Source organism: Ctenocephalides felis, unplaced genomic scaffold (genome assembly GCF_003426905.1).
Source record: "Ctenocephalides felis isolate EL2017-DRISC unplaced genomic scaffold, ASM342690v1 CF-g0.4_SCAFFOLD_03572, whole genome shotgun sequence".
NCBI lineage: Eukaryota > Metazoa > Arthropoda > Insecta > Siphonaptera > Pulicidae > Ctenocephalides > Ctenocephalides felis.
This window is the reverse complement of record NW_020539726.1, coordinates 25,008,230-25,036,139: the sequence shown is the minus strand read 5'-3', so window position 1 is coordinate 25,036,139 and position 27,910 is coordinate 25,008,230. Positions and strand designations below refer to the sequence as shown.

General features: G+C 27.3%; 1 protein-coding gene across 1 annotated transcript; it reads left to right on the top strand.

The window, feature by feature from the left end:
• The first annotated feature begins 4,459 nt into the window (after window positions 1-4,459).
• LOC113388283 (zinc finger protein 836-like) lies at window positions 4,460-23,236 on the top strand. Its single transcript, XM_026625679.1, has 6 exons — window positions 4,460-4,568; window positions 9,893-10,078; window positions 12,272-12,412; window positions 16,495-16,722; window positions 18,853-19,026; window positions 23,004-23,236. The coding sequence occupies exons 1-6, from the start codon at window positions 4,460-4,462 to the stop codon at window positions 23,234-23,236; spliced, it is 1,071 nt and encodes a 356-aa protein (XP_026481464.1).
• The last annotated feature ends 4,674 nt before the right edge of the window (window positions 23,237-27,910 follow it).

Below are 27,910 nucleotides of genomic sequence, written 5' to 3'. Positions count from 1 at the left end.
TGGAAAAAATGTTATCTTCATTTTGATATATTTTGGAAGATCTGAACTTTTTTTCAAAGCAATCGTACTGCTTTAACTGCATAGAGACAAAATATAAAGCGCGTAAGCGCCGCGTCGCTGTCTAACAGAAAAACAATGGTACCGAACCCATAGGAATGTAAACAAAACTTATACTTATTGTAAAAATCTCAATAAAATATCTGATAATTTGATATGCATATGTCTAATGTCTAATGATTATTGTTGACCGCCAAATGTTATTTTTTTTAGTTTTTTTACTAGATCTCCGAAACCGCTATCCTATCTTCATGAAAATTTGATCAAATCTTCATCTTGTTAATACAAGTAAAATGTTTTTTGAACTATACAAATCGAATGCTCCGTTCTCTTAAAAACTAAGTTACCGTTTTTGGCCCTTTTTGCCCCATATCTTCGGAACGGCTAGAATGTTTTTTGAATTATTCAAATTGCTTTATCCGTGTTCCCGAAATCGTCGACGAAAATTGTATCCGAACACACACCATGCACGCACACACACACACATACACACACACATACATCAATTTTCTCCAAGGTATGCCACATATTCAGAAACCTCTGAAACGTGAAGATATATAAAAATTTTCATTTTCGATTTTTTTGCGATTACTTACCCTATGGAAAGTTAATTATAAATAAATCAATTTATGATCTCCAGAACATTAACAATCGTCATTTCATTCGAATCAAATTCCAAAAAAAAATAGTTGCCAAATTTACACAAAATTGAAAAAGTGCTCCCGCATAGTCACAGTCTAAACGCATTTGCAAATAATTCTGTGCGACATTTTCACTTATACTGTGCTCAGTTTGGCGGCATTTTCACATTTTTCAATAATTTTCACAAAATTGGAAAAGTGCTCCAGTACACAAACAGTCTAAACGCACTTGCGTAAACATTTCTACCAGAGTGGCGCTTAGACTGTGCTTAGCTTGGGTGATTTTTTGAATTTTTAGTCCAAAATTACAGAAAAATTTTTTTGAAAAAAAATTAGAAACAAAAAAATTTTTTTTTCCAAAATCAATTGTTTTGTTGAAAAAAGCAGAAAGTCTTTGAATCATTTAAATCGGACGCTAGTTCTCTCAAAAACAGCCATTTTTTTTTAAATTTAGCTCTGTAACTCCGAAACCTCTGGGCCTACCTTTGCCAAAAACTAATCAGCACATCTCCCTATCAATAGGAATCGAATGTTTTTTAAACCATTCAAATCGGTTGATCCGTTCTCTCAAAAAATTCGCTTTCTATTTTTTGCACTCTTTGCTCCATATCTCCGTAACGGCTGGACCTGCCTTTGCCAAAAACTAATCAGCACATCTCCCTATCAATAGGAATCGAATGTTTTTTAAACCATTCAAATCGGTTGATCCGTGCGCCCGAAAACGTGGACGAAAAAACGCGGACATACAAAACACACACACACACACACACACACACACACATCATTTTTTCTGAGGTATGCCAAAATGTTCAGAAAACCTTCAAAACGTCGAGAAATGTAAAAATTTTTGATTTCGATTTTTGGACGATTTCTATAACTTACCTACGGGAAGTTAAAAAATACAGTACTCACAAACCAAAGCACTGATTGATTTATTATATAGTTTTTTTTTTAGAAAATCTGGTTTCTACTTGCAAATGGAGTAATCGGGCATTCCAAAACTCAAGAATGAAATAAATACCATTTGGGAGTCCTGACTTAATATTCAAATAAAATTATTATTATTATTCTTTAAATATAATGTACATAAACATAAAAATGTAATAACTGTAAAAAGCGAAAAAAAATCAAATTTATATCCTAATATATTTAAATACTACTATCATGTCAATATTTTAACCTTTATCATTTTGGTTTTTATGAGTACAAAAAAAATTATATCAAGTATTATAAAAAATCAATATATTACTGCAATCGTTCTTGTAGTATATTTTTTAACACAAATGCATTTCTGTATACCTTCCTTATACGAATATTAAATTTTGCAACTCTCTCACTAATATTCTTGGATCTTTTCAGCTCAAGCGACAGGACTTCCATCAGAATTTCTACCAGGACATCAATTCAACAATCCATCATCTCAAAAGTATCAATGCTCAAAATGTTGGAGTAATTTTGGTGATTTTGTCGAATTTCAAAATCATACTCAATATGGTTGCCGATTTTTTTCGGGGCAGGACAGGTCGACGGTCGCAGGTCAACATGTTTGCCCTGATTGCGGTAAATGTTATACTCGGGCGACTGGACTATGGCAACATAGAAAGTTTGAATGCGGAAATCCGCCAGGGGCTTTCAAATGTCCTTATTGTAACTATGGATGCAGGAGAAAATATTATTTGAAGGACCATATACGGAATAGACATGGCAACTGCCCTGTGACAAATACAGAACCGATGAGATAATCCTAGTTAGGTTATGTCGAAAATTCGACTCTCTTTCCGCACAGAGATAAATTTTGCCATCATTTGGTACTTCGCTGTTTGCAAAATAATGCTCCCTCAGAACCTTTCTAAATTTACGTAATATGCGTTAGTTTCATAGACCTTACAATGCATAGACCTTATATTTATAAGGTTTATGATTAGTCTACTGTGAATTTTGAGCTTTACGTTACAAAGTTATTACCGAATGCGGACTGAGAGTCCCAAGAGAGTAATTATGTCTTAAAAAGCAATTCAACACTATAGACTTTTGCCCCTTAAAAGCAACGAAAGATTTATATCCAAAAAAGGTTAAATTGTAAATATTATAATAATACCAAAGATGGAGGTAGAGATAGTTGACAAATTGTGCTTTACTGAAAGTTGTGCAAGCAATACTAATGCACCAATGGTTGTGCTTTATTCTTTGTTGAATATTGGCGGCAAAAATGATGGGGATACACAAATCATCAAAAACAACAATATGAGAAGAAGAGAAATTTTCTTATGGGCTTTGTTTTTTCAAAAAGGACTTACGTCGACGACCCCAAATTTTTTGCTGCTCAGATAAATATCGACCAGAATCAGTTAATTAATCCCTTTGCGCCCTGGTGTCCCCTTTGAGTGGACAACGTAAGCCTAGCATATCTTCTGGTTGTCCCCTCTAAAGGAAATTTAGAATTTTGGAGTTATTCTAGATCACCTTAGAGACGACAGCCAAGTGATATGCTGAATTACATTGCCCCGCTCAGGAGACAAATGGTTCATTATCTGATTTTAGTCGATATTTGTCTGAGAAATTTTAATATGGGCTTTGTTTTTCCAAATAGGAAACAAACACTTGTGTCAACGAGCCTATCATACTTGCAAGCTCAGACAAGTTTAGACTAGGATCAGAGAATTAACCCTTTACACCCTGGAGTCTCTTTTGAGCGGATAACGTGAGTCTAACATATCTCTTTGGGAAAATTTAGAATGTTAGAGTTATTCCAGATCCCCTTAGAGGGTTCATCCAAGTGATATGCTTGACTTACGTTGCTCCTGCAGAGGAGAATGCATTAGGCAAATGGTTAATTATCAGATTTTACTCGATATTTGTCTGGGAAATCAAGTATGTTGGTACAAGTGATTGTTTTTTATTTGGTAAGACAAAGCCAATGATAATTTTATTCTAGAAAACTGACCCTTTGGGTTCTTTCTTACCCTCTGAGTGAACAACGTAAGTCTAGCATCTCTTGGCTGTCTCCTATGAGGGGACTTAGCATTTGGTGTTGAGTTCGTATTGAAGCGTCGAATAGAATAGATAATTGCAGTGATATGACAGTGTTGTCTCTATGAAATGTACTATTAGTTATTTTAGAAGATTATAATTTTCAAAGCAACTGTATTTTTAGTTTCTTAGTATACTATTTATTAGTTAGGTTTATATTTTTTGTATTTAAGTTAAATTATTTTGTATTGTTCTCAACAATTACTCTTATAAGTTTAATAAAGTTTTTATTGGCACAAAATATAATTTTTAAAGTATTTTTTACTGTTTTCATTATATAATTATTTTTTCACTAAATATAGCAAAGCGACCAAGCTCAGGAAAATCTTGTAAAGTATGCAGGAATAAAGATGAGTTGGTACAAATCGACCAGCTATGCTTGTCGAAAAAACTTTATAAGTTACCATTCTGAAGTAAATTATCAAAAATAAATCTAGTTATATTTGTAAATGTATTTTTATATCAAATAATATCTAAATTTATATGTGATATTTTTTTAGAATGGTAATGTTTGAAGCAGTTTCCAACATGCATATCCTAGTTAATTTGTACATCATCATCTGTTCTACTGCTTTCTTCAATGTCGACTATTAATTTCATTAAATACATTATTAACGCTTTCCACTCGCAAATTTTGGAGCGGCGGCATTCGAGTCGAACGGGTTAATTCATACAAAACAAATATCATAATATTTTTCTTACTTGATTCTAAAATTATTCTTAATAATACAATGTTTGCAGCATCTAAATTTTCGCCAGAATGCTGCATCGAGTTGCTGGAAGATAAAGTCCTAATTGGTACAGGGCACAAAGGGTTAACTATTAATAAAGGTGCAGGTCGTAAAGGATTCCCTGTTTTTAAGGAACCAAAACAAAGACCTGTCGCATAAATTAAAGGCAGCAGTTACAAAAGAGGGCGTTGTGGTTTTTGTGACCGAAAGAAAAATAGGCCTACCAAATACTTCTGCATTAAATGTTTAAAATATATGTGCTTGGAACATTGTACATTTATATGTTCGGATTGTCTTAATAATGATATTGATTAAATGAAGATACGTATTTAGAAATACATGTTTTTTAAATATTATCTGGTCCATTTGCTAAAGAAAGTGATTCTTTTTCGATGCGGACTCACAGTCCGACACGGAAAGTTAAAATTGTGGTCTCATTTATTTTGTAATATGCTGAACAAAATTTTTGTAATAATATGTTAATTAAATAGTGTTTTTAGAAATTATTATGTGATTTGTAGAAAGTTTTTATTTCTTATAAATGTAATAATTCTTTTTAAATTATATTTTGAGTGCACTCCATAGACTAAGTGTGTTTATTTAGAAAAAATGTTTGATAAAAATAGTTTTTTATAAATTAGTTAAAATACTCGTAGCGGTATTTATATATTTTTATAAAAACATATGCGAATTAATTTTGAATATTTTAGTTTAGAATTAGTCTTAAAGTATTTTATGTAAAAAATATTATTTTTTATGTATTATGCTTTGAAATGTAGGTTGTAACAGAATTAATATGCATATTATAAAAAATGAATAAATAAAATTTGGTAAATTTTTTTAGAATTTAATTTGTGTATGGTTAGTATATATCACTAATTATTTTTTTCTTTTTACAGGTTCGACAACAGATATTTCGAGAAAGTTACTTTTATATTTCGAGCATGGAAGACAACATGTATTTCGGAAATAACTCATTTATATATGAACATAAAACATAAATGTACTGTTTTATTGTTAAGTTATTATTATTCTTTTTTAAAACTGATATATTGCTTTCGAGAAAAAAATATTTACAAAAAACTGCATTATTTTATTCAACTTCTCAATTTATATTGGAACATAATTCATATATTATATAGAAACCAATTCGTCGATTTAAAAATGAAAGAATTTTTTCACTTTTTAACACTTGAGGCGTCAACATTCTGTAAATCAAACCACAGAAAACCGAAACACAAATATTTTAATACGTAATTTATTTATAATTGAAAATTTTAATTAGCCATAAACATCATCCTTGTTAACACAAAAATTTAAGTTTTGTTCCAAATACTTATAATATTTTACTGTTCTAATATTATTAAAAATGAAAAAAAATCGACTAATAATAATTGGTCCAAAAATCATCTAAGTTACTACTACCAGTCGTCGGTCTAAATTAGTTACTAGATAACAAGGTCGTGCTTTATATTTTTTTTTGTAAGTTTTTTTATTCAGAACAGAAGTTATGTTTCGTTGTTTATTGTCAATTAAACTTTTCAAAGGATTAAATTTGATCAAATTTTGCATTTTGGTTTTTGCTTAACTTTTTAGCTTCAGCTGAATCATTGTTACTAATTCTGGTTTTTGTTACTATTATTTACTATTCTAATATTATTAAAAATGAAAAAAAAATCCCCGAATAATAGTTGGTCTAAAAATCATCTATGTTACTACTACCAGCCGTCGGTCTAAATTAGTTACTAGATAACAAGGTCGTGTATTATATTATTTTTGTATTTTTTTTTTTTATTTAGAACAGAAGTTATGTTTTGTTATTTATTGTCAATTAAACTTTTCAATGGATAAAATATGATCAAATTTTTTATTTTGGTGTTTCCCTAACTTTCTAGTTTTACCTGAATTCTTGTTACTAATTCTGGTTTTGTTACTGTTATAATATTATTAAAAGTAAAAAAAAAATCGCCTAATAATAGTTGGTCCAAAAATCATCTAAGTTACTACCACCAGCCGTCGGTCTAACTTAGTTACTAGATAACAAGTTCGTGCATTATATTATTTTTGTAAATGTTTTATTTAGAACAAATTTATATTTTGTTGTTTATTGTCAATTAAACTTTTCAATTGACAAAACGTGCTCTAATTTTGCGTTTTGGTTTCCCCTTGACTTTTGATTTTACGTAAATGGTCTAATTCTGGTATTTGCTACTATTACTATACTTTAATATTATAATATTTTAAATATTATTAAAATTGAAAAAATCGACTAAAAATAATTGTTACAAAAATCATCTAAGTTATTATTACCAGCTGTCGTTCTAACTGTGTTACTAGATAACAAGGTCGTGCATCATGTTATTTTTGTAAGTTTTTTTATTTGGAGACAGAAGTTATGTTTCGTTGCTTATTGTAAATTGAACTTTTCAATAGACAAAATATGCTCTATATTACTATACTTTGTTGTTCTAATAATAATAAAAATAAAAATAAATTGCCTAATAATAGTTAGTCCAAAAATCATCTAAGTTACTACCACCAGCTGTCGGTCTAACTTAGTTACTAGATTACAAGGTCGTGCCATCTAGCAAATCACGTAGCAAGCTTTTCGGGAATCCATTCTCTCAAAATACTCGCCATCTCGCTTCTGCGCAACCCGAACGAATGAGTTAGAGTAGGTAAACTATATTTTTTGTTAATACTACGCAAGAACAGGTATCTATAACAGGTGGTCAGGGTTGTAAAGGTTTAGTTAAGGATTTTAGTTATGTGTTATTAAGGAACTTAGTTATAAGGCAATATAGTGTTTGTATTTGTTATCTCTGCTATTGTTATGAATGTGCTCTTATTAGTTAGTGGAAATTATAGTGTAGTTTAGGACAATTTAAGTTATTCGGTTTATGAATATTATCCTGAAAACCCTGGTAGTGTTTGTATGTTAGTTTAGAATGCATTTTGTACCTGTGGTTATGAGAAGTGCGGTGGCTGTCAATTTCAGCGCCATGAGAAGCACGTGTTATAAATTAAGAAAAAGGCAAGTTAATAAACGAATTTGTCATTGATATTACTTCAAGTTATATATAATATTTTTTATTAAATTGCATTCTGTATTTACGAAAAAACTGTAATTTTAAGGATATGCTTAAATTATTATAGATATACTTCTGAAAGGTTATGCAGTAGTAAGCCTTTACAGATAAATTGTGCAGCAATAGATATTTACATTACGACAGCAGAATAAATTTTAATAAATGGCAACTCATAAAAAAATATAATATTTTTTCTATATATTGTACTTTCTAGGTGACTAAACGAAATTCCGCTCACATATTTGATAATTTTATTGACTGATTTGATTTGATTATTATTGACTTTATAGTATCAGACCTTCATAACATATATGCTCACGAATATAGTATATCATTGTAAATCAGATAATTTGTATGGTGTAAGAGATTACAGCAAATATTTCTACAATTAATTTCTTAAAGTTAATTTTCTAATATATTTAACAATTATTATATATAAATATATTTACATACCCACATATATACATATGCAAAAATGTACAATTATAAAATAATAACTAGTTGTGAGTCGTATTTTGCCTTGAGGCAAGTTACATAAACTTCTCGAAATGTGCTATAATTGACCGAAATTGAGATTTTGATATTCATATAAATTCTTTTAATTAAATCTCACAGTACGATTTCCAATATAATTTTCTCAAACACAATTAAAAAAATTATCTGTAATTATATTAATTTTATTTCACAGACACGTGCTTGTATGTCCGATTGTAGTTTAATATTCCACGTTTTAACGAATTGATAATGTTTGACTTATTACATCACAAAAGCAACATATTATTTATTCATATTTTTTCAAGCTTTGATAAATTTTCAAAATTAAACTACTTGCCGTAGGGCCATAATATTTCAGTACGTTCTATAAGACCATGATATCTAATCTATTGCTTAAAAAAGTTTCATAAAAGTCGGTTATGGACTTTAATTAAACAGTTAATTAAATTTAAGGTAAAAAATCTTTTCACATATATACACACACACACACAATTTCAAATTCAAATTTAGTCTCATTTGATTCAGAATGGCTTGAAGGAAATTTTGATAAACTTTTTTTATTATCAAATTGTTAAGGAAAAATTGTAAGGCTTTTAATTTGATAATAAAAATGTGTATCAAAATTTATTGAAAATTGTTCAAGTTATTCAACATTTTCATTGACCACATATAAATGGCGCACCCTGTATTTTGTGGTATATGTAACTTGATGTTTTTAAATCATAAATAGTATTTGATGTTTTCCTGTACTTATTCATGAAAATTCTAGCAATGATAAATTTTGTACCTTAACCATTCTTAATATGAAAGTGGAATTTTGCTTTAAGGAATCTTGCATGAACTTATAAGTATATAGATTTAGCATCTTCTTAAATTGCGATGATACAATAGGTTGACCACTTTTTTTAGACCCATATAAATTTCAACAAATTCGTCAAATAGTAGTTTCCAATAATTAAGTAGGACAGTAGAAACTGCCTGGATGATCTTTGCCAAAACGAATCAGCATGATCCCTATCTGAAAGCGTTCAAATGGTTTTTGAATTTTTTAAAATTTTGCACGATTATGCTATTTTAAAAGAAGCAGCTTGACCGATCATCACGAAGATCTACTAAAAGCGAGTTCTTTTCTAGTTACATCAAATGGCGTTTAAATTGGTGAAGCCGTTTTTGAGAAAACGTCGACAGAAGGTCACATTTTGGCTCTCCAATACAAATTTAAAAAAATCTTTTTTTTTATTTCACTTTATTTCAGCAATCAGAAATACAAAAATAATTTCTATGAGCTAAACTGTACATTTAAATAAGTATGATATTATATAAGATAATCCAGTGATATATCTTACTTAGTTTACATAAAATCGAATGGCCATTTGATCGAATCGAGATTTGTTTTACTAAAAAATCATAAAAACAGATTTTGTGACAATAATAAACAATATCTTCTCTTTTGGTAAATTAATAAAATAATTCCCTATAATTTACAGGAAACATAGTAAAAAAAATCTTTTATGTTTAATTGTTAGATTAGATTCTTTTTAACCAAATTATGGATTAATTTATGAGTAATATGACTTTGTATATAGACCAGGATTCTTAAAAGTAAGTATTTCTTTTGTATATATTTAGAATTACATGTTGCTCATTTGGGTGTAGTTTATGATCAATTAAGCATAATTGTAAGGCTCACATTTCTCCATTTATTATATAATTGGGTTGTTGGTTCATCATCATTCCCATGGACGTATATCATAAAATTGTATTTATAATCATCATTGGTTTTATGCTGAATAAAATTTATATTTAAACCTAAATGCATGTATCTAACATCCCATATTTTTTGTTTTAGGTGAAGAATCTCTATGTTGTCTAAGTTGTGGTGCTGAATACAGCAATTCCCTGATGCTGCGTTACCATGAATGTGTTGAAGTAAAAATTGAAGGTGATGAGGCCGATGCATTTTCATTTCCATGTCTAAAATGTCCAAAAGTTTACAAAAGCAGGACTTGCTGGTATCGTCATATGAAATATGAATGTGGAGTCGAACCGAGATTTTGCTGTTCAATTTGCAATTATCGATGCAGACGCAAAGATAATTTGAGACAGCATATGAAGAATAAGCATGATCAGACCAGGAAGAAATGAATTTAAAAAATAATATCAAGTCATGAGAATTTTGTTTTTATATATTAAAGAGATTAATTGTTTTATGAATGTGGTGTTGATAAATTTTGATGAAATAAAATTTTATTAAAGTATATTATGAATGAAATGTGCAATATTTTATCAGCACCCCATAATATTTTTAAATGCTATATTTTATATTCTAAATGCAAATGCTCCCATTAACTAAATTTTTGTTCGGTAATAAAATTTACTATAGTCTTACCTCTTACATAGCTATGGGAATTACTTGTTTTACGAACTTTGTTTGCTATCGTACATCCTAACCTGTTATTTTTTATGAAAGGGCAACCCAGTGGTCAATCACTCTTCTTTATGTGTAGACTATATATATTTGATATGTATATCTAATAGTGTGTGTCGTTTATATGTGCTGCAGCAATGAACACGAAAAGCGTTTTTCACTTGAGTTCATATTTGAGATCCAAACCTCAATGGAAATTTGATATCATACTGCTTGATATCGAGCAGGAAGATTTGGGGTCTTCTAAATCTAATTTCTCCTATTAATTAAACATAATTCCTTAATAAAAATTACTATTGTCTGTCGGGAATAGTTTGTGCTAGCTCACGACGAGTTTTAGCTAATAAATTTAACATAGAAATTATTTTTTAATAATATAATGAAATTTGTATAATGAAGTTTTTTTTGCAAAAAGTTTTATTTAAATGAAACTATAAGCTTTACTTATACAGGTAAATATTACTCTAAACTAGACTGATTTAATAAAAATTGGAAAATTATTAAAATTTTATAGATTTTATTCTGTTGTCAGGTAGACCTTACATTATATAACAAATTTTGTATAAGTGCAACATATGCGTTGAAAAAACTGCCAAATGTATAAAATGTACTAATTATACATAATAAATAAATATATTAATTATGAAAATGTCCTAAAAAATAAAAAAATATGATGTTATATGTTTTAAACAAGCTCCTTAATATATTAAATTTCTTAAATAGTTTTAGCTTTATGGCAATATTGATACATGCATCTTTTCGAATTTCTATTTTTATAATGTATCTAAAATTAAAAACATGTATTTTATACTTTGTGAGTTAAATGCTTTTTTGAAGATAATTGTTTCATAGATTTAATATAACCGTACTTCAAATTCAAACAAAAAATTAGAATAAAGAGATGTTGTTATTGCTAGATTTTCAAGTGGTTCAATTCAAAATAAAATTAGTTATAGAGTTATATAAGATAATAATATATAGTAGAATATATTTTTATGTCGAATATTTTTTATATATTTTGTTGTAATATTCCTAGATTTCTTAATATATTTTTTTCAATAAGTAGTATTTACAGTTTCAAAATATTTGCTTTTTTATTGCCAACTGGATATACTACACACTTAGATTGAAAAATATATAGGCTTACTGTAATTATTTACTTCCAATGTACGAGTATTTAAAAGTTTAATTCCAATATATAAAAAATTATATTTTATTACAATATTTTATAAATAAATATATATACATATATATTTATGGTTATAATTAGATGTCATAAATAAACAATATTAAATATATTTTTAAAATATTAAATTGGGATGGTAATGATTTTTCCTCATTAGATATGTATGTTAATAATTATGGATCAAATGTTCTTTAAAATCAAATTAATCATATAAAATATGTACTTGATAATTATGTGAGCAGTAACCAAAACAATAATATATACATTATAAGTACTTTATATAAATATATGAAAGTTGTAATATTTCAATTAATTTGATAATAAAATATGATAAATGTACCAACCATATTTGATTGCAAAGCAAGTTGATGTAGGATTAATAAATTTTAATATTTTTAAGGAAATTTTATCCAAGACTTGGTATAATAGGATGTCATCAGTTCTTCTACTCTAACATCATGGATTTTGGATTGGTTTTTCTCGTTGTGGAAATTTTGTGAAATTAATTTTTATACCAGAAATTTCAAATCCATTGTCCGGCCCAATTTAAACACCTACTAATTCAAGAACTAATTTAATGTATTTGTTTTTACTAATTTGTTTCTCTTTTCCAGATAACCTGTTCTATCCATTCCAAACAATGAGGATCACCCAGAAAACTCATGAGTGTGATGTTTGTGGAAGAATGTATAAACATAATAAGAATCTAGTTAGACATCGAGACTATGAATGTGGACTTGAACCAAGATTCAAATGTACTTTGTGTGATTTTACAAGTTATCGAAAATATAGTTTACAACGTCATTTGACCAGGCATGGAAAACACAGATCCAAATTTGGCAGAAGAATAATACGGGATTAAACTGATCTGCATTAATTCCATGAGTTATATATAAATTAACTCTTTCTACTCGCGAATTTCGAGATTTATATGAATTTTACCGCCGGAGCGGCGGCATTCGGGTGGAAAGGGTTGAAAGAAATATTTTTTATGGCGTCTAGCTCTGTGTTCCCAATATTCGAGAACCTCCAAATAAATAACCGGAGATCAAACATCGAGTGTTGTTAATCATTTTAACATAATTTTTCTTATTAAATAAATTGTTAAAATACAAGTTTCTTATTAACCACTAGCAAACCGGGCGAACTCCGTTTCACCACCAGATAATTTCATTTTATGTAACATTTCGTTTGGTGATTAAAAGATGAAGAAAAAATTGCCTGCTGTTGAAACTGAATGAAAATTTGCACAATACACGTGATTGATTTGATGGTTTCCAATTGAAATGTTAGGAAACGAATAACTTTTATTTTTTACTTTTTTGCAAAATTTCACAGTGAACACAATGCCGGTTTGTCACATGTAATTAACTGAGCAGAGAACAAATAGTAGCTGTCAAACATATGAGTTGCAGTCAAACAAAAAATATTAGTTTGTAGTACATGCTAAGTATCAGAAATGACACTGTATGTGAAAAAAGAAAGTGTTTTTCGCTTTCTGTTGGAATCTTTCTTCAATTTTCTTTGCTATAAACCTCACGGAGTCCGAGACCATTCCAACGAATGCAAAATCGTCGAAATCGGTTCGTGCGTTCTGGAGTTATATCGTCAGGAAGGAAAACTCGACTTAATTTTATAGAATAGATTATCTTGTTCCATGAATTATTTTCAATGTTATGTTATTTATTTCCAATTTTTATCTAAAGTTTACTAATGTTAATGTTAAAATTTATAATTGTTTTGAGAATATACTACCTCCAAAACATCATGTAATATTTTCATTTCAAACATTATATTATTTATTTGTTATAAAATATGAAACCCTAATCTACAATTTTGTATAAAATTTGAATGGGTTATTGGTATAATTGAATAATTTATAATAATGATGAAAATGTAAGGTTTTATTTATGTTTTACAATACATATTATATATATTTTAATTTGAACTAAATAGTGTCTGTGAATGGAGACGCCGTATAAAAGTAAGTAATAATTAAAATATATTTGAATTTTTTTATATTAATTTAAAATTGTATTTTTCAGGTACTTTGCAGTGCTTTTTTGCTTAGATATTAAGATTCTTCTTTGTGGCTCTATGGTAAGAGCTTTGGCCTTGCAACGACATGGTTATCGGTTTGATTGATACCCACCTAAGCCCGGCTGACATCAAGCAGTATTGATATACGTTTTAATTTGAAAATATAGATTTAAAATATATATAAGTGAGAACAGCCCTTCTTAAAATGTTGCACCAAATTATAGATGCAACTGTTTAGGTAGCCTTCTAAAAAGAGAAGTTTCTTCATAACGAGTCATAGAATTTTTGGGAAAATTAATAATACAGAACACGTCAATATTATTATAAAATACTGTATTTATTATAATTTTTCAATTAGTTTTTTATATTATTATTTTATAATTTTTTATATAATTCGCATATGCTGTTTAATAAATATTATTAATTGTAGCCAAATTATTTATGGTCTTGATGTGGATGCACCGAGAGAATATCTTGTATGAAAGTTGGCATACATAGAAGTCAGTATTAATTTTTTAACAATTATTTTTGACTAATTATTAGGATGATTGTTTATTATTAATTTAGTTAATATCAATGATTATGTAATTCATATCATATGTGATTCAGGTTTACATCAACAATCATTTTTACTTTTCGAAACTGAGGACATTGAAAATCATAATTTATGCACAAATTCTCATGTAACATTTTAACGATACTAATTTTTTTGCTGGTTTACACTTTAATACTAATATGCCAAACTGTATCACATTAAAATTGCATGAAATTTAAAAAACCAATTTTTTTTACTAACGAAACAATTTATGGTTTCAGATTGGAACTACCGAGAATTCATAGACAACCATTCTGCATTGGGTCTTAAATCTGATATCATTTTTTCTACCGATGGTAGAAATTTATTAGATCAGCAAGAAGTTTATCGATGTCATAGATGTTCTAGGACTTATAAATATCAACAAACTTTAGTCAGACATTTGAAATACGAATGCGGAAAAGCTCCTCAGTTTTCGTGCATGATATGTTCAAGACATTTCAGGAGAAATGATTATTTAGACAAACATTTGTTTAGGAAACATAAAATAGTGCAGAACAAATCGGTTAAGTTTTAGTTTAACCTGTATTGGTGTATTTAAAAAAAACTTGTTGGCAAAGGGACAAAAAAAACTACGACAGTGAACTTAGGCTATGGCAATAGGCAATTTAAATTGTCTTTTGGAAGAAACATTTTAACTAAACCAATGTTGAAAAAGAAATTATTATAATAGTTTAATGAAATCATATGTATATATAATATTTAGTTTCTTACTCATTATTTTTACAATATAGGATTTATTTTTAATATTAAATATATTTCTCCACAACCATTTTTAGGCGAATGATATTAACGTGGATTAAAAAATTTAGTCCATATTGGTTCTTTTCATACCAAACTAATTATAAGTTTATTCTATGTAAGTCTAATATTATGGGATATATATATATATATATATATATATATATATATGAAGTATTTTGCAGCCCAATCGTCGAATTAAAAGAAGATTAAAATAGATTTTTTTTATTCCATTAAACATTTCGACACTTGATGTGTGTCATCATTCAGTAATCAAACCAGGAAAAACAACAAAAAAAAATTAATTATGATGTAAAATCATTCACTCTCCATTACTACACTTGCTTTGTAACCTTGATCAGTGTTTGCAATGCACCGCTATTAATAACATAAAATATAGGAGGGCAATATGTGCACATTGTCGAAACGTTTAATATAATAAAAAAAATCTATTTTAATCTTTTTTTATTTCGACGATTGGTCGAATAGGATTTAAATAATATGGAATTGCTTTAGATTGTTTACGTCTTTTATAAAACTGTATAAATTTTATATCATGTTCGTTTTTTTACAAAAGACACAGAATATATAAAAAACATCACAATATTATAAGCCTGCGAAAAATTATTTGTTATTATGAATTTGTTATTTTTTATTGTAGAAACTACTTATGTAAATAATCTGATTTTTATAATTATATTACATTTTTATATTTTTTTTAACCTTTTTGCTGCGGCGTTATTTTTCGCGTCACTGCTATACGAGCCAGCAACCCGCACATGTTTTAAAGAACCAAAAATAACAATAACAAATTAGAATTATTGATAATTGTGAAGTATCGGACACAAAATGTCGTCTATAGACGACACACGTACGCACAGGTCGTGGATGACGCCTATAGGCGACGTTCGTAGCGAAAGGGTTAAAGTGATGTAAAATTATTTTTTTAAATATATTTGAAATGAATGTATTATGGAATATATGCAAATTTATGCAAAAATATAGTTTTTCTTTAAATTATTATAAAATAAAATGAAATTAATAATGTGTCTTCATATATTGTAATTTTTCTTGAAGTTTTATATGTAGGTAAAAAATAAAGATTACTGTTTTAAAATATTTTGAACATTCACGAAAATCTTACAATAGTTATATGGGTAGTTGAAAAAATGTTATTTACTATCTGATCAACATCGATTTTAATTTAAATTTATAATTTAAAAAAACTTAATAGATTAATTTAAATTTTTTATGTTATATATTAGACGTTAACTACATGAGATCTGGTCATAAAAATATCATCATTTTGACTAACAGATAAAAGTATTTTATAAAAAAAATACAAGCGATATATTTTATTTATATTTTGTGAAATATACTTACATAATATTTTATACATTTATTCATTAATTTTGGGTCTATTTACCATTGACTGACCAATTAAAATGTTTTATGTTTCAGATTCTACCACGAATTGGTACTCACCATCCACTACACTTTGTACTAAATGCAACCAATTCTTTTTGAATTCATATGAAAAGAATCATCATATTTGCAAGGTAACACAATTATCAGAAAAATTGGAAGATATAGTTTTTTCTTGTCCAAAATGCGGAAAAACTTACAAATCTCGCAGTTGTGTCTATCGTCATATGAAATATGAATGTGGAAAATTGCCCGCTTTCAAATGTGATTTATGTGACTACATGACATACCATAAAGGAAATATGCAACAGCATATTAAAAGAAAACATTCATGAAGAAAGAATTTAAAATATGTGATTTTTAAAAAATAAAACTAAATTATGTGATTTTTGTTTTTATTTATTTGACGACATATGCTAGTCTCTGCTGATCCAAATTTTTGTGAATCTCTGAAGCAATAAAATTGATTTGCTATTTTTAACCTAACTTTCTTTAATGTTGTAAGATATTATTTTGGTTTATATTATTATTTATAAATATAATTTTATATCAGAATAAATATATCTAAGCGAATGAATATTTAGTAATGTAAAAATTTATCGACTGAAATTCTTACCTAAAATTAAATACTGTAGGCAAAGTTAGAAAATGATAAAATATCGTGTGTCTTAAAATTCAAAAATTATATTGTTTTATTTATATATATATATATATATATATATATATATATAAATATATTGGGATGGTCCTTAGTATGGACATTTTCGAATTGTCTTGCCCCTAAGAGCTCAAATGGTTCCAAATTGATAAAAAACAATTCTCTCAAAGTTTTAGCTCTTAATATTGTTTTTTAGATAGTGCGCAATTCAATCAAAGTTTTACATGGAAATAGCATGAAAATTTTTTCAAAAGTTTTAAAAATGATTTTAGATATAATTTAGTGAACAAATGAATGAGTTTTTATTTTGTCGCTAAGTTATACCTAAATTTTTTTTTTATTTTCAAAATTTTTTTCCACTATCTAAAAGTTAATATTAAGAGCTAAAACTTTCAGAGAATTATTTTTTATCAGTATGGACCATTTGAGCCCTTGGGAATAAAAAAATTAGAAATTGTCTATATTAAGGACCACCCTATTATATATATAAGTGATGAAGTTATTAATTTTAGAAAAACTCTTGCTAGTTAACTGTACTTAAAATCATGACAATATTTACTTTAAATTTATAAAGGTTTACAATGTGAATTTTAGAGTTATTGTTGTTATTAATGTACTAATGTTTATTTTGGACTTAATAAAATGTAAAAGGTTTGTAAAGAATTAATAAAATGCAAAGGGATTACAAAAGTCCATTCATCCATTTGTAATTTAGAATGTGACCATTAAATTCAACTGTTGATTTTAGACCTTAAAGCTTTTATAAACTGTAAAAATATATAAATATTTGTATTCGTATATACATTGTATATAAATATTAGGGCTGGTCAAGTTGTATGCTGTCGAAAAAATACACAGGGTCTTATTGCGAGTATGACTACGAGTATATGGGTTATTTCAAGAAACTTTTCCGAAGAAACCATAGCTCGGGAGTGAATTTCGAGGCAACAAATTTCCCATTAAAGTTCCTTCTTCATATGTTGAAATATCATCTGGGAATTTGCTGAATCTTCGCATGATTATAGAATTGATAGGCCTATAATATTTTTGGAGGCTCGTTTTGACTATTAACTCTGTAATTACACATTATTCAAATAAATTCCCAGTCCAGTACATGTGGGACCTTTGTAAAAGCAGTATTGAATATAGATTTTCATACTTTTGTAAGGTAGCATTTAAAATAAATATATGAAGGAAAAATTATTTTAAAAATACGCTGGCTCCAAATTCACTTCCATGCTAAGGTTTCTTCGTCAAAATTTCTTGAAATATATTTTAAAATCAGAATTATGATGTGCCCTAATAATAAAATAATTTCCCGCTCTAAAATATAGTTTGGTGTCTGATTGTATCGTTATAAAGTTATTAGTTTAATTTAACCTAATTTATGAATTTTATTAAAAAATGTAACATATAATTTATTACTGGCATCCGTATTAGATAAGACAATAAATATAGTATTTGTTCATGAAGATAATTATTAAAATAAAATTACCCCTAGAACAAGTTTTGCGATGTACCTTAATGGGTAAAAAATTTGACCCGCCCTAATCTATATAATTAAGTAAAGTTTATTCATTTTATTGATATTGTAATATAAGATCTATATTTTGTATCTATTTTATATAAAATAATACATGGATTGTTTATACATGAATTCTTAAATACTACTTATATTAATGAGTTGATAGAAACATCACATTTATTTTTTACTAATCAATTATTTTTCACTTCAGGCGACCTCGGATTTTCTATAGATTATAATTATGGATTTGATGTAACAAATCAGCAAGATGGTCACCCTTATAGATGTCACTTATGTGGAAAATGTTACATGCACAAAGGAAATATGCGACGTCACATGCGATTCGAATGTGGAAAACCGCCTCATTTGAAATGCGATCACTGCAGTTATAGGACGCACCACAAACATCACCTGATTAGGCACAGGAAAAACTCTTGTCCTAAAAAATAAAATTCCTGGCATAATAAATAAATTTGGTGAAAGTAAAATGTTGGATTAAAAGCAAAAAACAGCGCCTAAGTATAGAAACATGTCATCCAAATTTACTAGCAAACTCCTTACTAATAGAAAACTATCGTCGTTGACCGAAGAGAAAATGGCCACTTGATTAAACTCATCAATTTTTATGATGAAAATTGAAGAAACGTAATCATTATTTATAAGAAATTATTTATAAGAAAATAGTTAAGTAATTATTATTATTATTAATAATTTATTGTGTACATGTAGATTACTAAGTATGCAAATTTACTTAGGCGTCCTAGCTAGAGAAAATTTCCATAAATTGCAAAATTGCGTATTTAATTAATTTATCAGAAATTTTCACTCCTTAAATTATTTTTAAATTTGAACTGGTTGAACTCTCAAATATTGTAAATTTAGATCATAGCAATCTTTATATAATTCTGATTGCTAAATAAAAGAGTTCAAAAAAAAATTAATTGGTGAATAGTGACAAGTATTTAGTGTTCTAGAAGCACCAAACCAAATGTATAGTGTTAATATTTATCATTTTCTTGTATAAATATAATTTTCATACATGTTTCATATTGAAAAAAGTATATCAATATGTATATAAAAAATGTAGTTTTAAAATGTTTTGCATTTTATTATAAAAACCGGGGTCAAATGGAAAAGAAGATTAGGTTATAGTAATTTATATAATATAAATAGAATAAAAATTAAGTCAATCACGTTGAAAATTGTAATAACAAATGTATTACTTTTAAGGGTCATTCCATAAATATTTATTTGATAATGTAATTGTGTATACTATATCTGTATATATTTTGTTTATAAGTTCAAATTAGAAAATAAAGTCTTAATTAAGAAGCTGAAATAATTTATTAACATTTTTAATTTATAATATACTTTTATTTATATAATTATATCATTTATGTTAGTCTTATAATAAAGTTCATTTAATATTTTAAAGATCCATCTACTATTTTGAAAAAAATGTGATCATAGCTTTAAATGTAGACTATACCGAATTATTTAAACACACTAGAATCTTTATAGGCGATTTACTTCTAACTACTAGACTGCAAATAAGCTTAGAAGTTTAAGACAGGTACATTTAGGAACTGACAAGAATTACTAGCTTTTTACTAATATAATTCTTGAACTAAATTATGTTTAAATCATGAGAATTTAAATGAAATCTAAAATGGTAAGAAAAATTATTATACCCTCATATAGATTTCTAAAGGCTTGAGACTTTTCTTATTATATTACCTGCACAAGTAGGCATTAATTTAACATGATTTTTTGCACCTATCGTCAAATTCTTAATAAATATTATATTTCACTAACTATAAACATTTTTTATTTCAGGTCCTTCCCAACGGTGGTTTACCTCTTTACAAACGAATCCTGGCACATACTGCGACAAATGTTTGACTTTTCTTCCAAATCCTGAAGAATTTTCTAAACATATTTGTCAAATTACTATAAGAACTGATGACGTTAATAGAAAGTTATATATTTGTATGCAATGTAACAAATCTTATAAAACACGTAGTTGTTTGTTTAGACACAAGAAATATGAATGCGGAAAATTGCCAACTAATAAATGTGATTATTGCGACCATTGGACGTACCATAGGAGTAATATGGTGGTGCATATGAAGAGAATGCATGAGAGGGAGAATTTGAATAAAATATTGGCTCATAATACTCAAAATTGAAATTTATAATTAATTTTAATATATCATAGTTTCTCCTACCATTAAATTGCTTTGATTCTTCATTTTTTTGGGCACAAGTTGTTGGGATTTTTTTTTCTTTATCATCATGAAACAGAGAAAATTATTCAATAACTTTTATAAGCTCCTCTTATTTTCATTGGAGAAATCCAGGTTTCTTAAAGCATGACACTTTCGATATTTATATGATCCAACTGCAACCTATGTTATATCGGAGCTTATGGTGATTAATTGCAATTACATATTTTATCATTGACGTGCAACTCTCTAATTATTTATATATAAAAGATTATATTTTATTTTATTATATACGAAATACATATCGAAAAATAATATTAATTGAGCACAATATGATCTGGAATAAATTTTGATGGAGATGAAATTAGACGATTTACTCCCCAAATGCAATTTTTCACTTCAAAGCTTCAAATCATTATTATATATTTTATTTAATAAATTTTTAATGCAGAAAGGCTAAAAATCATGTCATTTTTATGTAAAATAAATTCGTGTTGCTTATATACATGGAATTAAATTTTTGCATATCATAAAAAGTAAAGTTCTAAAACAAAAATTAAACTAAATTTCATTAAACTAAATTTTATTCAGAATAATTTATAACAAATTTTTTATGTAATTATATTATATTACTATAGAGACTCATTGTAGTACTTATTATTAATATAAATATTATACGATTCATCATGATTAACAATTTGATTGTACAAAAGTATATTTATTTTTATCATTATTTAGTTATATATTATGTAGATAGTAAAATAAAGTATATGTTACAACAATTTCTTTTGAACCTAAAAATAAATATTTAATGTATTTTTATTATATATATGTTATTAATATTAAAAAAGAGTGCGCGTAAGGTTCACAAGCGACTGAAGTAAAACTTATTTGCTACTGTGAATAATGTTTATCAGTAATATGGTAACACTTGTTGACAACCATTATACACATTTATATAATGATAAATTATAAATTATATATTTATAATAGCATTAAAAATATGCATAATATTTAAAAACAATAATGCAATGAAAGTCATACTTCAAATATGACATGATCGGTTTGTCATTGTAATTAGCACTTACGACTTGAATCTTCATTACAGAAGTGAAGTAATTGCTTAAATGAATAATTGATTATGTTAAACGACGCCTAAACAAGTATTGTTTTTGCAACTGCACTCATGATGTTATTGTGTTTGAAGAACTTCATGTAATTAAAATTAACATACAGTTATTGACTGCTTGTAATTTTTTTACTTTTTCGCTGGCGATCTAAACTCATTCTTTGAACAGTTGTAATATCTGTCTTGTCTAAAAAATATTTTCCATTTTAATAACTTCAAATAAATCTTTAACTACAAATAATATAGAAATAATTTCTAATCAATAAACATACTAATCATTAATCTTATTAATCAATATTTTCAAGGAACGGAGTAAAATATGCTTCTGATTCAGGCATTTTTCATTAAATCAAGATTTGTAGTACGATGTAACTTTAAAATGTTTATTTATCTATGCCGATTTCCTCTATTTCATATCGGAACGCTCTATTCACATACACGAAGACTAATCACATTCGACCCGTATTAAAATGATTTCATCGAAAGCGAATGACGTTCAGTTCTGCCGTAACGGACTTCCGTTGCATTTGTACGGATTTACACCCTAGTCGCGCTTAAAGAAGTTTCACTTCAAAAATATTTAATAGGTTAAAATATGATGATTTATGAAACCATTTGCAAGGCTCTGGTTTAATATAAAAAATGTAATTTTAAATAAAAATATATTACATAAATTTGTATTATTTCGATATGGACACCGTTGTATTTTTTATATTTGGTACATATTACATTTTGTTTATTCAAAACCATAGAACACACATTGCAAATTATAAGAAAATAGAGAAAAATTATTTTCATCTAAACTTAGCATGTTTTCTTCGTGACTTTTCATATAATCTCTCGTTTAGTTAAATTATTTATTGAATTTTGTATTGTATAAAATTTGTAGAGATTTGAAGTAAGAAATCATATATTATTATGATTAAAATTATGTATATGATTAGTACCCTAGTACATTACTCTAATGCCTAATCAATGGAACAATTGACTTATTTTTCTTTGTTTTAGGAAATATGGAATACATGTTACCAAACTTCAGAAATGAATATTATCCGAACCGGCAAGAAGAATGTCCCTTTAAGTGCGGAATTTGTGGAAAATTTTATAAATACAAAAGCAATATGCAACGTCATATGCGATTTGAATGTGGAAAACAACCTCAATTGAAATGTGATCGTTGCCCTTACCGAACTTATTACAAACATCATCTGAATAGCCATTCGGTGACCAGGCATCCTTAAAAAAATATTTTTAAAAAATCTTAAAAATATTAAAATATAATTTAATTTATGTATATGAAATGTAAAATGAAATGTCGTTTTCGCGTGTGATGTAATTTAAAAATGTAAGAAAATAATTGGATGTTCTTGCCTTTTGGAAAAGAGCAAATTAGTACATGAATATGTTGGTAAAGGTCTCTTGAATTTTAGATTTAAGATTATTATATATGTAATTATAATGAACCAAAGAGTAGAGTCGTATTTAGTATAGTCGAAGGTATTTATTATCTTGTACAATAATAGATAAATTTTTTCTATTTACCAAACGATTTTTTTTACTCTATATTCTTTCGATGTATGTTGTATAAATGAATGTATATTGATTTTATAAATAATTGCCATGAAATGCAAAGCATGAACTGAAATTTTCGTACAAATACTTAATAAACGTAATACTTTAGTTTTATATTGTGATTTGCCTACTCTGCCAAGCATTTAATAGTATAATTTGTCATATTATAGTGTTTTAATTGTGTGACTTAATTTTTACAAACTCTGTTTATATAATTTGTGTAAGAGAACAAACAGTTTGAGCTAGTATCCTTTCAGATATTAGAAATAAAACTAAGTTAATAATTTTTTTTTAATAAACTTCTAAACGTTTCGAGTCATACTTTGACACTGATTAAAAGGATCAATCTACTAAAAATGATATAATAAATATCATTCTAAATATTAATTATTTATTATAGCATTTTTGTAGTTTTATCCACTAAAGAAAGGCCAAATTGTGATTTGAAACGTATGGAAGCCCATTAATTTTTTTATGATAATTTAGTTTTCTTTCTAATATCTAGATAGAGCATTTTTGTTCTCTATATATAAACTATTTTATATATATATATATATGTGTGTGTGTGTGTGTGTTTGTGTGTGTACTCTGATTTAAATATTGATATGAATTAATTCATGTATTACATCAAGTTAACTCATAAAACTATAAAACTCAATAGTAATAAGTCTTGTATTTATTATAAATAGTCTTAGAAACTATTGTATTTATTAATATTTAACTCTTTCGTTACGTGTGTCGTCCATGACGGCATACAACGTGTTGGTCTTTGCTTCAAGAATTATCACTATGAGTTGTTCATGGACGACATTCATTTTACTACATGTGTCGTCCATAGACGACATACAGCGTGTCGGTCTTTGCTTCAGGAATCAACACTATGAGTCGCTCATGAACGACATTCACTCTACTACCTGTGTCGTCCATAGATGGCATGCAACGTGTCGGTCTTTGCTCGAAAATTTATCACTCTCAGTCTTCCATGGACAACATTCACTCTACTTCCTGTATCGTCCATGAACGACACACAAAGTGTCGGTCTTTGCTCCAAGGATCATCACCATGAGTCGTCCATGGACGACATTTACTCTACTAACTGTGTCGTCCATACAGGACATGCAGCTTGTCGGTCTATGCTTCAAAAATCAACACATTCATGGACGACAATCACTCTACTGCCTGTGTCGTCCATAGACGACATGCAGCGTGTTGGTCTTTGCTTCAAGAATCGACACTATGAGTCGTTTATGGACGACAATCACTCTACTATCCATCGAAGACATGCATGTCGCTCTTTGCTCGAAAATTGATTGTTATGAGTCGTCCATGGACGACATTGAATCTACTACTTGAGTCGTCCATACACTGGATACAGCGTGTCGGCCTTTGATTCAAGATTCCTGACTATGAGTTACCAAATTTATTGGTAATTCTAGTTTTTGTTTATTAGAAGCGCATTTTTAAATTTTTCAACAAATTTTTATTGATGATAGGAATATCTTAAAATATATTTTTTTTGAACACGTTGTTCCGTATAGCAGCGGCACTGCTGTGTATTTTTCACTCTCATAACGAAAGGGTTTAATTATTATTAAAAAATTGTAAGTGCTGGAAATATTTAATATATAAATTACGTGAATTATAAAATAATTATTAAGAAAGTTATATAATTAACTTATAAATTGTAAAAACATGATATGAAAATTAATTAAAAATTTCCATAGAAATTTACTCGAATTTTACTGAGTTAATTTTACTTATTGCTTATGGACGTGTGGAACATTAGAATAAATTTAAAATATTTCAGGAGGTTTTAAGTTGCATTTAGCATGTGCGAAAACTACAGTCAATATCAATATGTAAAATCATTTTTTAACTAATTTCATTTTTTTTTCTTTTCAGATCAATTTCTGCTCGGATTACCTCTATCTCAGCAATCTGCAACTAGAAGGACTCAAGTTGACCCTTTGCAGACCTCCAACGCTTTGTTATATCAATGTCCCCAGTGTTTTAGAAATTATAAGCATTATCCGAGTTGGTATCGACATCGAAAATACGAATGCGGAAAAGAAAAATTGTTTAAGTGCTCTCAATGTCCTGTTAGTTTTCACCAAAAGTCTAATTTGAAGACGCATATGACCATACATTATCGATAAGGAATAAAGGATGGATGAAAGATACTAAGATTATGATTGCTGTTTTAGATTTTATCAAAATGTACTGCTTTTATACCTACTCTTATGTTAAGTTGAAAATTGAACAAATCGATTGTTTATTATTTATTTAAAGATTAATTTTAATACAGATACACATAAGATGATCATACGACCGGGATATTTCGGATTTCTACTTTGCGTCCCGGATTAAGCTCTTTTGTCCTGGATTGTCTCCAAATTTTTAAAATTATAGGTTGAAATTAATATGACAAAACTATAATATATGAGACCTAAAAGCAAATAATAAATACACCTTCCTGAATACTAAAAAATAAAAATATTAAAAGGGTCATTTTGGATAACACTATATTTACAACTGTCCTATATAGACAATTAGTAAATCTTTTAGCGATTATAGATGAAAAATGACATTGATATATAAATATCGAAAAATACAAAGTGCGTTTTTTCTTTATGACAAGAAGAACCAAAGCTAAGACTATTTTATTATCTGAAGTTTGCAGATTGAAATTTTTGAAAATCACATTCTTCAAAGATTTCAATCTGTAAACTTGTTCTTGCCAATAATTATAAATAATCTGAAATTCGTCACAGTTATAGTTTTTATTTGAAGTTTAAAAAATTTGGTCTTGCCAGAATCAAATTTATTTTAATATGCAAGTTATAGAGTATGTAATTGCATTTGTTTCTTGAAACTTACAACATTTTTTTGAGATTCTTGTATAAAACATTTGAAAATTAATAATATTTAAACACATATTATTAATTGTTTTCTGATATTCGTCTAAGTTTGGTCATTGGTCTGAATTTAGATATAATTACAATATTATAAAAAATCAAACAATGAAAAAAATCCCAGTTTTTGTAGATATGTTTAGGGCCCAAAATTGGATCCCAAACTTGTCTATCATAGAATGGTGATAAATTCGCTAGTTTTTTAAATAATATGATACACATTTAAATATATCATTTTTAATTTAAAAAACTTATTCTTTTATATGATAAGATTTTTGTGATCATCTCAATTAAATTCGTTAAAGTATACCTTTTGTCCAATCAGAATCCTAACGATGTCAAGCCATTAAAAATTATATTTTAGTTATAAATATGAAGAATTCGACTCACTAAAATGATTAAATAAATGTAAATAAAATTAATGATATATATATATATATATATATAATTAGATATTATATATATATATATATAATCTATATATATTCTATATATACTCGTATATATATAAAAATAAGTACATAATATTAATACATAAAATAAAATATTACACCGATCTGTACATAAATAAAAATTAAATTTCTTATTTTTAGCTATTTTTTATATATTTTATGCAATTTAACATTTTTATATATGATTTTATAAACATTTTAGTTACATTTATAAAATTGGGCTAATATTGTTACAAGTGTATATATGTTATAAGCTTATTGAATTTATTTATAAAATAAACATATTAAATTTTATACAATATTTTTCTATATACAATCTTGTTTTAACTTAATATTTATTGTGAATAACTTACAGTAAACATAACTTAGTATCTACATATTCTTTTAAAATTAAATGTTGAATGTTTTAATTGATTTATTTATAATTGTGATAACTTATTTTCTAGGTTCAATAATAACACTACTAAGAATATTATAATGCCGCACGAGATTTTACTCAAGACTTTCTTTTCTTTTACTATTTTTCTAATATTTTTTTTGTATTTTTTCAGATATATCTTTTACTAAAAACTACCAGTCGCCCCCTGCAACTTCCAGATTTTATAATACTGTATTGAACACCTCAGATACACATAATATTAATGGAAAGTATACTACAAATGTCCAACTTGCCCCAAATATTACGAGGCCAAACCCAGCTGGTATCGTCATCGAAAACACGAATGTGGAGTCGAAAAAAAATTCTGCTGCAGCATGTGTCCTATGAGATTTCATCAAAAGTCGAATTTAAAAACTCACATGTTTTCTGTTCATTCACATAATTATAAATTGATTAATGGGCCGATTCTGCCGCAACAGACCAATGTTATGGCAAGCCATGTTACGCTCCAACTTCTATAAATTATGCTACTGAATTATACTGAATACTGTCAAAATGCTATGTATTCAGGCGTTTTACACATAAACTGCAAGGTCACTT

What these genes read in the sequence shown, in the direction of transcription:
- LOC113388283 (XM_026625679.1), top strand. Translation starts at nt 4,460, where the DNA reads ATGTTTGCAGCATCTAAATTTTCGCCAGAATGCTGCATCGAGTTGCTG. An exon ending in TCGTCATATGAAATATGAAT is followed by an intron (nt 10,079 to 12,271) that starts GTGGAGTCGAAC and finishes TCTCTTTTCCAG; the next exon opens with ATAACCTGTTCTATCCATTC. An exon ending in TTTGAAATGCGATCACTGCA is followed by an intron (nt 19,027 to 23,003) that starts GTTATAGGACGC and finishes TCTTTGTTTTAG; the next exon opens with GAAATATGGAATACATGTTA.